Source organism: Accipiter gentilis, chromosome 30 (assembly GCF_929443795.1).
Source record: "Accipiter gentilis chromosome 30, bAccGen1.1, whole genome shotgun sequence".
In the NCBI taxonomy this organism is placed as follows: domain Eukaryota; kingdom Metazoa; phylum Chordata; class Aves; order Accipitriformes; family Accipitridae; genus Astur; species Astur gentilis.
The window spans coordinates 14,646,718-14,661,185 of NC_064909.1; the positions used below are offsets into that span (position 1 = coordinate 14,646,718).

At 36.5% G+C, this 14,468-nt stretch overlaps 1 protein-coding gene across 2 annotated transcripts in view; it reads right to left on the reverse strand.

The window, feature by feature from the left end:
• NVL (nuclear VCP like) overlaps positions 1 to 14,468 on the reverse strand; it is a 44,043-nt gene that overhangs the window by 11,979 nt on the left and 17,596 nt on the right. For both annotated transcript variants that reach the window (XM_049833675.1, XM_049833674.1), the window contains 6 exons: positions 13,247 to 13,465; positions 12,519 to 12,623; positions 11,653 to 11,715; positions 10,157 to 10,276; positions 8,185 to 8,284; positions 174 to 280 (listed from right to left, as the gene is read on the reverse strand). In XM_049833675.1, coding sequence (XP_049689632.1) covers positions 174 to 280; positions 8,185 to 8,284; positions 10,157 to 10,276; positions 11,653 to 11,715; positions 12,519 to 12,623; positions 13,247 to 13,465 — 714 coding nt within the window. The remainder of the gene's footprint in view (positions 1 to 173; positions 281 to 8,184; positions 8,285 to 10,156; positions 10,277 to 11,652; positions 11,716 to 12,518; positions 12,624 to 13,246; positions 13,466 to 14,468) is intronic.

Here is a 14,468-nt window from a genome sequence, read left to right on the forward strand (position 1 = left end):
TGCAGTCTCAGAGCAAATTTAACAGCAAATGTGGCTGATGGTTTATTTTTATGACCTCATGTATTATCTGAAAGTATTTCATGAGACAGGATTATGCAATTCTCTGTAAAATTTAATTTATCTTAAATCATTCCACTGAGCTTCAAGGTAAGGATTTATTTCCAAATACTCACTTTGGTGATTGTCTTTAAAATAGCAAGTCGATCTTCAGGTGGCGGCAAACCCACATATAGTGTTTTATCCAGTCTACCAGGACGCAGGATAGCTGGGTCAATTATATCTTGGGGGGGGGGGGGGAGGGGGAGAAAAAAAAAATTATCCTGAAATGAGATACAACCTTAGGAAAGTGTACACAGAAGAAGGAATACATGCATACTTGTAGCAAGATTCAAAGAAGCATTTGTGCCATGATATGAAGCTCTGAGCATTAAAATAGCTGACTGAAATAGTTTCATCTCTGTCAGGTAGGAGCCTCTATTACCAGTACAGTTAAGCCACACCTGCTCAAAGATGGCTTATAAATACTAGTTTCACCTCTTCAAAAATGAAGACAACTATCTTTAGCAATACAGTACTAGAACATTTTTACTGTCATGCCTAGCATGGTCAAGTGAGGAATTCCACATTAATTCATAACAAGGGAAAAAAATGCTTCTAGTTTGTTCCATTGGAAGGAACTCTACCCATATTAACTGTTGCAAATCTGCTTGAAAGGCACAGTGATAAATTAAGAATAACAAGTACACAGGGCCAATCATAAGCATCAATATCTAAACAATTTTACTGGACATTTGCATTTCTACAACCTATTAATTTTCTGAATAGTAAAATAGGAAACCCATGAAACCACAAAATGCAGCTGCAAAGTACAGAGTTTGGCTCCCAGGAAGAACTACAGACTCCAAATTTTATTACGTGTGGAGAACTAAGAAACCAAAAAATCATCGCAAACATTTCTAGAAAACCATTCAAAGCTTAAATGTAATAGAAATGTCTAGCAGCCTTTTAGCACTACAGGCTTCAATACTGAACTTCCACAAACAGTAAGTCAGGATATAAATACTAAGGAATAGTGGTATAACAAGAGATACAAAGAGGGCAAATAACCTGGGAAAGACCTCAATTCCTGTCTGTATTTCAGCAGAAACTGCCTGGATTATGTTTCCAAATGCTTCTTGATGCCCCATTTCCCTGTCTACCCAAACCAAGGACAGTATTGCTCTATTTCACTAAGGAATTCTTTTGAGTCATCATCCCTGGAAGTATTTAAAAGACATGTAGACGTGGCACTTAGGGACATGGTTTAGTGGTGGCCTTGGCAGTGTTAGGTTAAGGGTTGGAATTGTTCTTAAAGATCTTTTCCAACCTAAATGATTCTATGATATCCTACACACTACAGTAACGTGAACAGCAAAGTCACAAAAGCACCCACAGAAGATACAAAGAAAACTACTTTTCTGAAGTCTGTTAAGTTATATAGATGTGTTAAGTAGCTATTGCAAGCTATCCAAAAATAACAGTTCAAAGTTACACCTAAGTCTTAAGCTAGAAACTATCAAGGACTCTAAATGAAGCTGTCAACACCCCTAAAATCATTACATCCTCCTCACAAAATGTAGCTAGCAGAAAAACTACATGCATTCACGTATATTAAAGGTGAAGAACTGAGGGAAAAGTTAAATGGTTAATCCCTACTGTACAGACGTTTAAAAGAAAAGAAAACAAAACAAAAACCCCACCACCCAAACCCCAGAACAGTGGCATGGAAGCACAGCTATCCCTTTTTTGCAAATGAAAAAAGTTTGTTTAACTCTGTCAAGACTCCAACTACCCAATCCTATCACAAGGTAGTCTTGATTCACTTTTTAAAGATGTGCATAGTTTTGTTCAAGTTTCTCTCACCTCAAGGTATCACACTCAAGGACAAAAAGTAGAATGAGATGCATACATTAAAAATAGCTCCACTGTCTTTTTCTTGGACAAAAGCAAATTTTTTTCCCCGAGATACAGCAGTCATGTCCAGAGGCATCTATGTAGGCAAAAATCAGCTATTGCGAATGCAACAAGAATGGTGAGAAAAAAAGGAAGAACTTGATGTATTAATTTAATCCAGAGCAGATGAAACAAAAGTTAAACAGAATCCCTGCCATGGCAGGCCCAGACAAAAACATCTTTCTTATATGTGTGTGCATAGTGCCATACTTTATCTTGCTTTTGGCACAAGTGCACTTTCCTGGTTTTGTGTCTCTGTGGACAGAAGTCTTGCCACATAATTAAGATGAGATGACAAAGTTCACTCAACAGATCAATTACAAACATCAAAACAAATACTCTCAATAGGGATTGCATTAGAACACCATGCACTTGATAACTTCCCCATTCTAAAACTTCAAAAGCTCTTTAAAAATACTAAGCTTGATATGGAAAATACTGTTTCCATTTTGCATGCTAAGAACACAGCACTTGCCACACTATCTGTCCAATGATACAAAGGTAGTGATACAGTCTAAAGATGCATCCATCTGTTTGTACATAAACGATTACATTGCCCATATTCAAAGAGTTACCACAACTTGTACTAATTCAATAAGCTGCAGTGACAGTGGTTTACAATGAGAAGACCATACCAAAGTTTAATGCAGAGATCTACACTCTCCATCTCCTTAAGAGTCAATTCACTTCACTCTGCTGATTCAGACCTGGGTGGGCCTGAACTTCTTGAAAATCCAAGTCACATAACATGGAAAATTAGTATTTACTCGTTGGTCAAACTCACTCATTAGATGCACTTCCTATCTGTTTAAAAGAATTGAATAATGCTCCCCTTTCAGGAATTTCAAAGCATTCCATCCTGATAAATCATAATGTTCTCTCCATATCTATTATCTCAAAACTTATCTAAACAGAGTCAACTTATTTTAGCTACATTTAATATTTTAATGAAATTAAGGTAGTTATCATAGTAACCTCTTTCAAAGCCTATCATTACCTCTGAAGTTTGAAAGTGGAACATGGAAACGTGATAACGCAGAGCATTCCTTTTCCAAGCAGTTGTCTCACAGAGAGAATATACTTCTATTAAAAGAAATGTCTAGTTAATAATTTTCTGCCTTGGCTTTCTGATGTAGTCAATGGTGTTGACTATGTTGTTAGAAGACAGTAGTACCATTTTCCAAATAATTTGGCAAAATTACATATTAAGACATTTAAAGTACATCCATTCCCTGTTATGTTTTTAAATGTTAAAACAGGCACTACCCTCTAGAGAATTATGTAATATTTCAGTTTGCTACACTGCTCTCCAAACTACAAAATTCTATCCTCTTCATTAAATTCTATTGAAAGTATCTTTACATGAATCCCTATAATGTGACATTCTATTGTCCTATAATAAAATCTATTAGTCTCACACTAATTTCCAGTTGATTATTCATGTCTTATCTCAACTGTACAGGAGTCAACAATGTTTATGAAAGTTCACTGCATACCAGCAACAACGACTATTGTGCTGAGTCGATCAAACTTCTCCTATACTCACTACAGCTTTTTAAAATTATATTTGAAGCATACAAGATCAAGGCTGCCACATTTGTGATGTTCTGGAACAAAGGCTCAGAAGCCCTAAAAGGTGAATGCTGTCCAGACGAACACTGCAGTTAATAACTTTGCTCCCTACACAACAAATGAACTCACTAAAGTTACTGTAAAAGATAGATAACATTCAAGGGCTGGTGAAATGCAGAAATATATTTTGTGTGAATTAGAACTATCATGAAAGAAATTGTTCTATGCCTCACATATTAGGTGCTTTTTTTAGATCTTATCTTGCCTTTAATTCAGCAACATGTATAAACAGGTATAAACATAACAAACAAAAAACACAAACCAAAACTGTAACTATTGTCAGAGACTGAAGATTATTTTTTTACTGTTTCAAAACATGTGGTTCAGGTGAATAGCTCTACAAAACTAACATAAACTTGCTAAAGAAAAATAGAACTCACTGAAACTAGGACCATGCTCTAAGATATCAGAATTTTAAAAACCTAGGAAAAAAACCCCATGAATAAAAACAAAGACATCATCACAGTTTATGTCAACCTTAAATCACTACCAGTTTGTAGCGTTTCACTGATTTCTTGTCTGTTTCCTCAGGTTACATACAGTTCCTTAGATCCCATAGAAAATGCTGCTGCTGCCTTGGTCAGCATTTCTCTAAAGAGTTTATGAATGTTCACAGCCTGGGGAAGTAAGACAAGAGCAGAAAGCAGCAGTATCCAATACTGAATCTCACACTGGTAACTAGAAAATTGTGGGAAATTACAGACCTTAGTTAACAGTAGTGCTTGATGGTTTTGTAAGTATTTAGTCTTGGATTTGGGGAAGGAAGTAGATTGAAAAATAATATAATTATTCTGACCCCTAAAGTTTCTAGCAGGACATGACACTTCTGCCTCTTCTCCCCCCGCCCCCCACCTTTTTAATTACATTGCGTGCTTTAAAAGTTTAATCCTTTTCAGACAAAGTTTGACATTGGTTCTGCATTTAGGTGGAAAGAGATTGAGTTGGGAATACTGCATCCCTGCTAAATTAGCAATAGTCAAGAAAGATCTATAGAGGACTTTCAAAGTCACTGAGTTAAGTGCAAAAAACATTCAAATATCCTGCTTTTAAGGACAGATCAAAGGCTTATTTCAGCACTGCCACAATAAGAATTACCACTTGCAGACTGTATATGATAAACAAAGGAACCAATCTATTGTGCCTGCCCTGTTGGCAAAATGGGAATTAGAGTGTTCCAAGTCCTTAAAGGCTATTATAAAAAAAAAAAAAAAAAAAAAAAAAGAATTTGGCAGTCTTCAGCCACAGGGTATATAAAACACCACCTTTCACAATAATACCTTGTCACAGGTGCTAACACCTCACTGGAACAATTGTACCAGGAACATACCTTGATGCCAAAACTGTTTGAGCCACTGCTACCCTAGTGCTAGTACTATTATTCTTTGTAATAATGATGTTTTTAGGAGAGAAGGCTCTTCTTTTGGCATGATGGTCTCTGAGACTACAATGCTCTCAACATACACTAACAGTCACAAACAGTACCAGCAACCAACTGTAAAAGCTAGAATGCATGCAACCACTCTAGAAATGAAGCATCTTGAAAAGCCATTTTCTCTTCCATTAAATTATACTAACATGGATTAAAAAAAGATGAGATCTCACACTTCACAATACTGGCCCAGTGGAAGATCCCAGGAAGTTCTGCTGGGACACATGTATTATTTAGACTACACAACTTCCCAGTACCTCTATTCAAGATAACTATGACAGAAAAATCTTTCATACAAATGTCAGACTTATAAGCACAAGAGCTTTTCAGGCACCACAACTTTTACTGTTTGTGGGAATCATTTAAATATACTAGCCAGTATAAGCTATGGTTCTCCCACAGGTCCCTGCTTGGACATTTTGTTCTTAGGGTGTTAAGAGAGCTTTACTAGCACAGACTTCACTGTTCTCTACCGGCAGTGTGCTCCTATTAATTACCCAGATCATGCTAGCAAAATTGAGTTTGGTGAACGCTGCCTCTTCCTAAGTCTCATAAATGGTAAATAAACTACACGAGGATGTCGTGGTTTAAATCGGTTTCCCCAATTTAACTACAACTTCAGTAAAAGTTGTTCTGATAAAAGCCGCATCAATTGGAAACTATATTTCTTCACACTGACAAATGCAAATATCACAGCAAAAGTTTGTAGTCTAAACCTATCCAAAGCGTTATTCACACACACAGCTGAAGCAAGAGATCCAAACTGCATAGATAACTGCTTCCTCTAGCAAAAGCTGGATGTATCAAGCTTTGCTGTTCAGAAAAAATTATTTTATTGTGTTGGCAAAACAACTCCTTTATCAAGATACCATTCACTTCCATTTACAGAATTTGCAGATACAGTTATACTCTTCAATTTGATGATTACATTTGTTATGCCTGCCTTTGCATTTTCTTTACGTTTGACATTTTACCTCAAATTCACTTTTTTCATCCATGTCACTGGCTAGTAATATACTGCTGAGTTCATGCCTTACAAATTTCCCAGCTTCCCTCAAATATTAGTTCAACCTGCGTTACTCATGAAAGTTTTGTAATTTTAACTATTCCAGTATAGTAAAAGAGTACATTTACCACTGCAGCTCAACAAGGCAACAGTGACTTTTTTAAACTGAGAAAAGAAAAAAAAAAAAAAAAAAAGAAAAAAAAAAAAAGAGGAAAAAATCCCCAAACCATTACAAAGGTACTTTATACCAACATAATGATAAAACTGCATGCAGTATAAGGCTTATAAAGAGATGGATTAACAACTGCACAGATGTCTATTTCATCTATGCATGAAAAGGAGATCTACAAGAGGATGCGTTACCTCAGAACAGTGCCACATACGCACACTGGCCCTAAAAGTATTCGTCCCATGTATACCTGTGGTACACCTGAGGTGGCACTGCAGGAAGTCAAGCTGGATGTTTCCTCAACTTCAACGGTGTTGGAATTCACACCCCACACTACCAGTCAGAGATAACGACCAGTTTACTGTCATCAGCAATTAGATACAAAGCCCCTGAGAAACACTAACAAAAAAAGGCTGCTTGATATAAACACTTGCACTAGCATAACTAATTTAGCAAGAGATTTCTTTCCTAAGGCAACTTGATGACACCAGTACTAACACTCTTGGTACATCTAACTGTACCTATATATAGATGTGCTACATTGCATAACCTTATTCTCTTTTCTACATTAGATTAAATAGGTCAGAATCATCAAGCTCATGCCAGGAAAACTTACCACTTTAAATCAAAGAATTTCTACAAGCAGATATAGATTTAAGCATCTACTGCCATACTTCACCATGTAGAAGGCTTGATAGTCTCTCATGGTGCAAAGAATTCAAGAGAGGAAAATTTTCCTCAAAATCTTTGAATTTCTTGACCCTTGGAAAAAAACAAAATAGTTGCCTATTTTAGGTGATTTCAGACCAAATTTTCCTTAATCTGTAGAACCCAAGCAATCTGTCACATTTTTAACTTTCTCATCTTCCAGTTTATATCCAAAGTAGCTATGCTGCTATTTTTCCCTGTTAAGCCATTTCTCATCAGAATTCTATATCTTGTCCATACTTAATACATGCAGGTATGAATCAACTAACTGTGTCTTGTCATTACCAGTAATTTGCCAAATACATGCTCTAGGCGCAAAGGTTCTTTCCAAAATTCTGGTACCTACACCAGTATGGTTTTACCAAGAGAGACTAGTAACCCTATAATTAATTTCAGTTGCAATATTCAGACAATGCTTATAACCAAGGAAGTGAAAAATCTTCATATGCATATGTTTCTATATCGACAACAAATTCCTTTCCTTCTAATGCTCAGCATCTAGATGGAGTTCAAATTCAGGAAAAGACAAGTTTCTTGCTGTGTACAAAACACAAGAGTTCTCCATAATACAAAAATAATAATAAAAAATAAAAAAAAAAGAGGCAGAAAGTTGGTTGTAACCACATGATGATTACAAAGCAGATATCAGTGTTTAGCTTATTAACTACGAAGATGCTGCAGGAACTGCAAAAGCTACCAAAAACCGAAAAGCTGGCAAGGGAGCACAGACAGCTGTCAATACCAAAGCTTGACAGAACATGAGGGAACTGAGTTCAGAACATGAAACCCAGAAAGGAAAAGATAAGCAAATGGAAAAATTATTTCACATGAGACAGATGCCTCAAGGCAAAAAAATTAAAAATAGCAGAAAACTATAAGGTTGCTTTGGATAGAAAATCAATGAAAAAAGCAAAAAATATATCATTTATGTTTCAGTTCTTTTTTGTTCTTTCATGTTCCAAGGACATAATATAAAGTCCGATTAAATCAAAGTCTTTGAAAGCATTTTACAGCAATTGTATCAGGTGCTAATTAAGATACATTTTAAAGAGGTTGCTTCATCTCACGCTGTCACAAGAATGTGGAACAGATTAATTTATCAGAAAAGGTTTGGATTCGAGGAGACACTGTAATTTTAAGTACAGAACAAGGTTAGTTATAGAATTCAAATACGTAAGACGACACGATTTCATTACAAGAGAACCAAGGTTGTCCGATTTCTCTTGTTCATGATTTTTGGGTCCTTACCAGGCCTGTTTGTGGCAGCCATAATGAAAACCTGCTGACGATTCTCCAGACCATCCATCTCTGTGAGTAACTGGTTAACTACTCGGACACTGGCTCCTGACTTTAAAAGGAGAAACTTGTCAACAAAATTGAGGAAACAGTGGGAATGTGAATATTTCAAAGTAAAAGAAACAAAAGATCTACTAACTCCCTGCCCTGAAATACTACTCAACAAAAAAGTTTCTTTTTCACACGTCCAATGTAGCTGCATTCTGGATTTCTACTACCGTATTCTTAGCCCATTTCCACCTCAAATTCATGCTACCGATACACCTGCCACACACTTTAACATGTGGCAAACATTTTCTCTCCCATTAAAAATGAAGGACTCAAAGAAGTATATATAAATATTTATACTAAACATTCTCTCATCTATCTCAATAAGAACACCCAAAACTTCTCAATATTCAGGTGGTTTGGGTTTTGGTGGGGGGTTTTTTTTGTGTGTGTGTGTGTGTGTGTGTGTGTCTCTCCAAATATTGAAACCTCTGAAACAACAGATTCAGCAGGTGAGCTACTCAGAGTTAAATGTTAACTCCATAGTAGTGATATCCTATAACCAAACTCAATACCTTAATCTGAATTTCATTCTAGAGTTGGGGAGACAAAGAGAAAGCAGAGGAGCTGGAGAACAAGAGTTCAATTATGCAGTAAAACCGCTTGATGATTTTGAAGAATGTTGTTCTAAGTGTTACTGTTTTATTTTAAACGTACAAAAATATAAATCTACATACGGAAAATTAGAAGATGAGGTGAAAATGCACATAGGTCTCAAAGAGCCAGTGGAAACACCAAACGGCCCTGAGTTTCAGTTACGAATCCCAAGGATTGTCACCAGTATCACAGCCTTAGAAAGTCACCAGTCTCCGGCCCAGACAGTACCTCTACATGGTTAAATGAGGCTGTGAGGAGCAGGGGTGGGCTTCTAGGCACCAAGTTGCTGCCTGCTGCTGCCACCACAGAAGTGAAATATAGTGAGCCCAAAGCACACTTGTTGCCCTTCCTTGGCTACCATCTATGCCTACTGTGGTGCCTAGTATTGGACATCTTTAGGGCTCTGTGGGAACCACCACCTCAGGACATTCAAGAAGTCAAGTCTGAACTTTTCAGCTTGGCGATCTTTCATAGGAAGTGAAGTATGCAAATTCAGAAGACAAGGTACAATTCAGAAACAGTTGTTCAAACTTCCTCTCTCCTATGAACGAGAACTACAGCAGTCCTTCTGTTAAAGTCATTGACGGCAATATCTGAACAGTACTGTACTGAAGTTTTCTGTTGAAAAAAAGCATCTTTTCTTTCAACCATCAACATATACACACCAGTACAGTATCATAAAACAGATGCACTTCCTCTACATAAAAAAATAGAGCAGCTTTCCTTTCAACACACTAACACTTTGCACTAATATTGCCCTCCTGCAAAAGCAGAAGTTAATCCTAGGCGTAGGTAGTTCCTATTCCAAAACAACAACAAAAATTAAGGCAGAGAAAACTTCACAGGTGGAATAGCTCTGAAGTCTAATGTATTCCACTTATGCTCCTGCCTCAAATATTTTCATGACCCAGTTCACGTTATTCAAATAAGTACATACTTCATGCAAGCATTACAGTTGCATACAGGTGTCAGGATTTGGCCATAAATTAAACATGGTATTAAACTGCACTCCATCTTTTCCTACGGCTCTACACAGCCAAGTTGGTGGTTATACACACATTCTCTGGATATTTTTTTTCTACATATGCATACTAAAAAAAGTATTAAGCTTTATAAAATTTGACCAACATATTTTTCCTCAAATATGAAAAAGCCTATCAGATTGTTTTTCTTGGGAGATACTGAACGTAGTACCCTTCCAGATACTTCTGTTACTAGCACAATGGCACAAAAGCTGCAACTGAGATTATTTATGGAGATATTTTAAAGACAGACTCACTTCACGGTCAGACCTCCGAGGGCACAAAGCATCAACTTCATCAAAAAATATAACACAGGGGGCTGAATTCCTGGCACGCTGGAATACCTGACGTACAGCACGTTCACTTTCACCGACATACTAAAAGAAATGACAAATCACAGTGAAATGATGCAAGTCATGAAGATTTTGCTTGAAAAAAAAATAAATCAGTTTTAAACAGTATTTGAGGTGCTTTGCAATGGAGAAGTGCAACTTGCTAACCAGTTTACTTCTGATAACAGTCTGTTATCTCTGCTTCCTTACTGATCAAGACTTACATGGGAACTAGTTGTCACTAGCTCACTTTTGACAATTTGCAGTACATTCAGAATTTAATAGAATTCCTACTTTCTGGGGAATAAATCTAACTTGCCATCACTCCACTGATGAGAATTAACAAATACAATCTTCATTAAGGACGCTGTTGTTCATCAACTGTTCATAAACAGACCCAGTGAGCAATTTGAACACAACGAACGTCTGAAGTTCATATACTAGTTGCCTGAAGACAGGGGGTTGACAGCACAGAACTGAAAGTAAGCCAGAATTTCACTTTGAATGGTGAATTGCAGGGGCGGGGGTTGCCAAGTTGTAAATGCAAACACTTCATTTTTTCCAAACAAACATGTTTTGATACAATTTATGTCTTAACACAGTCTGTGAATCACAGCCAGACATTTTCTCTTTACTCCACAAGGAAGTTGGGCTCCTAATTAACTTAAGAGTTGTATTTCCTGCCTGTATCAGTACTTGAAGCACACATTAGAAAAAAGTTAGGGAAAAAAAATAATCAAATACTAGCCTCCACATTACTGATAAACAGATAACTGCCATGGTCTTACAAGATATGGGCTGCAGCCATCTTGCTCAGTTCAACACATTCTTTTAACTCTAAAAGAGACTGAAGTTGTATCACAACACTTCTAAGTCCAGTACTTCAAAAACTCAGACTACAGCACTTTTATGTGTTAACATTCAAAATCTTTAAAAATGACTCTGATCAACTAAAAAACCACATTCCTTTCCAAGGTTTCAAACTTCTATTAAGAAGCTAAAATGACTGACAGAACACATTTCTGAACATGAAAGTTCAAAATTTTATTTTATTTTGTTTAGTGAAAGCTGCTGATTTGCAGTTAATGATCACCAGTTGTTCTTACTGTAGATTTGAACTTTTGTTCTTTTTCCCATCTACATCAAAGCAGTGACGCACGTAGTTGGTCATTCAGAAATCCTACTTCAGTCAAGGAGGCTCCGTCTGCCAGGTAATTTAAACTAAGATATATACTTAAACTACCCAGATAGCTTTTTCCCTTTTCACATGAACAACTTCAGTGCTAAAAGCTTTAAGCAGAGGTTAAATGAGTCAACTTCAGTTGCACCAGTATCAGTTACGTAATTAACAGGAATTTTGCTTGCCCCACAGTTTGGGCAAGAACTCCATAAATAACAAAAGCACAATGATTAGTGCATACCATATTTAGCAGTTCAGGACCTTTCACAGATATGAAGTTCAGTCCAGACTCATTTGCCACAGCCTATCAAAAAAGGAAAGACAGATGTATATATAAAACACATTTTTCATGTTTTCTTTGGATCTGTCCATGGAGCAATAAACAAACTTAAGGGAAGGAACAGAGTTAGCAACTGTTTGTAAAATATAGAAAACAGTACAAAGTGTAATTATGTGGAATTAAGAGTGGGAGAGGGGCAGGGAATTTAGCAAGGTGTTCTCTCTCTAATGAGGCAGTGTCCAGATTTACACCCCACCCCTCTCCCCCATATTAGCTGAAGAATTATTCATATTTAGTGGGAGTTAAAGAGATATTCAACTACATAAAAGCATTTAAAGACAAAGATGAGTGACAACCTGGAAACTTGCATGATTATCTGCATTTACATGGGGAGGCCACAAGAACTGAAATGCTCAAGGAAAGCAGAAGTAAAACAGAAGTATTTTCAGTAAGGTAAATATAATAAATAAAAATACATAAATATAATTGAATGTAGACTACTTCCAAATGTATCATTCAGTTCCAGTGAAATATTCCATAGAAATGGTTATCTAATGAGAGTTTATTCCCATCTTTGCTACCTTCTTCTTAACCAACTTCAGTCCTTCAACTTCTGCAGTAATTTCCTCTCAATTCAAGGAAAATTGTAACTTTATGACAAGAAAATCAAATAACTTTAGCACAGAGGCCCAAATTTAATTTTCTGATAAGAAGAGGTGCAAAAGCCCAACTTCTGGCAGTATCATCCAGACTCAGTCATTCCTACAAAAACATCCACTTCAAGAAGATTCTTCAGTATTTTTAAACATGTTTAGAAAATGTATTACCTTAGCTAACAGTGTTTTGCCACACCCAGGAGGCCCTGCAAGCAGGACACCAGCTGGAGTCGTCAGGCCCAGAGCTTTAAACTGCTCTGGGTTTCGCACAGGTGCCTATAAAAGAAATTATCATAGTTATCTGTGACAAAAAGCTAACACAAAACTTTTCAGTTACAGTTAGATAAAAAATCATTCATAAGCATGTTATTCCAATTCTTTACAGGCTGAAAGAATAAACAGTCAATCAGCATCTTATTATCTTGCACTGATAAGTACCCCAAAATGGAAGAGTAGTATTATTCAGATGCAATTACCTTATTTACCTAAGTTCTCATCTTAAAGTGTTAAGTATCCCTCTGACTGGCAGCGAGACTGCTAACCTTCCAGCTAAATAGTCTCCAATTCTTTGTGTGGCAGTCGTGTAACTAAGGTTATTGGTACAAAACTTGTAGAATACTTAAGATTCAGCAATAATGAACATACTGAAAACTGAAAGCATGACTACAATAAGTGAAATGTTAAATAAATGCACCAGACTTGTAAAAAATTTGAAAGCAAATTACAGAAGTCTTGACTATTTTAAATGAAGATGTTGCAAAATTTCTAGTTTGTAGCATGTTACAACTCATGGGTAGCACATTATACCTTAAATAAATATTAAAAACCAAACAAGCATAGTTTTATTTCCTGCATAGGAGGAAATGCAAAAAATCCTTGAAAGTAAGGTTGAGACATACTAATATTGCCATAGTCAGCTCCTCCCGAACATCCTCCAGGGCTCCAATATCTGCCCATGTCACATCAGGAATTGTGACAAAGCCTTCTCTCTTGGCAGAGGGTTGCACTGATGACAGTGCAACAATAAAATCATTCATCTCAATGCACAGCTTCTGCAGCTGCTCCTCAGGCAAGGGGTCTTGCTTCTTCAGCAAATCCAAAAGTCTCTGCAATTCATCCTTAGGGTACACAGAAAGGGAGAGAAAAAGATTATGCACTGGATTAGATTTTAAGAACCATTTTTTAAAGGGCTTTTTCAAAGCCATACTTTCTTCAACTGTAATATTAATTACTATGAAACAAATTATTAGGTACAATACACATAAAATATGTAAAACAACATTAAAAATAACACTAACAATTAACATTAATGGTAAAATTCCAGGAAAGCACTATGTAGATTTAACACTTGTGAAGGCACTGAGCTGACAGACTACAATCTTGATTTAGATACAAGAGAAACAGAGATAGTACATGTATTTTGTGTTCAAATTCTTCCCACTGCTTCTCCCACACTGATTAGGAAAAAGTTCTTTCCATACTGAAATTTCTAAAATATGTATTAATTGTATGTATTGATTCTGTTTTTAATATGAAATTGCTCTGAAGAGAAAGTGAACAACACAGCTGAACAGCACAATTTCAGCAATTTGTAGAACATTCAGTTACGTATAAACCTTTAAAACTCTTAACACATACTTTTAGATTATACACTTTTATTTAGCATAATCTGATTTCAAATCATCAACTCATGTCCTCAGGCTGATTAGACTTTGTTTTGTAACCAGGCTCTGGTAAAGTTTGGGCAAACAGAATAGACATACAGGGTAATGCTTTTCAGGACCGTCCCATCTTGCAGACCATGGCACCCCCGGCAGGTATGTTCCAATTTCCCCAATCATTTCCTTATTGGGGAAACTACCCGAGAAAATACTTGATCAAAGAACTTCTTACTTTCACAACATAAGTACATCCCAGTTCTAATACAGAAAGGCAGTATCAAAGCAAATTGATACCACACCACAAGTAAAACTATACTAGGATTTTCATTATAAGATGGAAGGCGGGGGGGGGGGGGGGGAGGATAAAAACTCTCCTAAGTTTCCACATTATTCCTACAGCAGTATATGGGAAAAATATCACTTCCTATTTGTTGCAACTAAGATAGCTTTACAACTGACC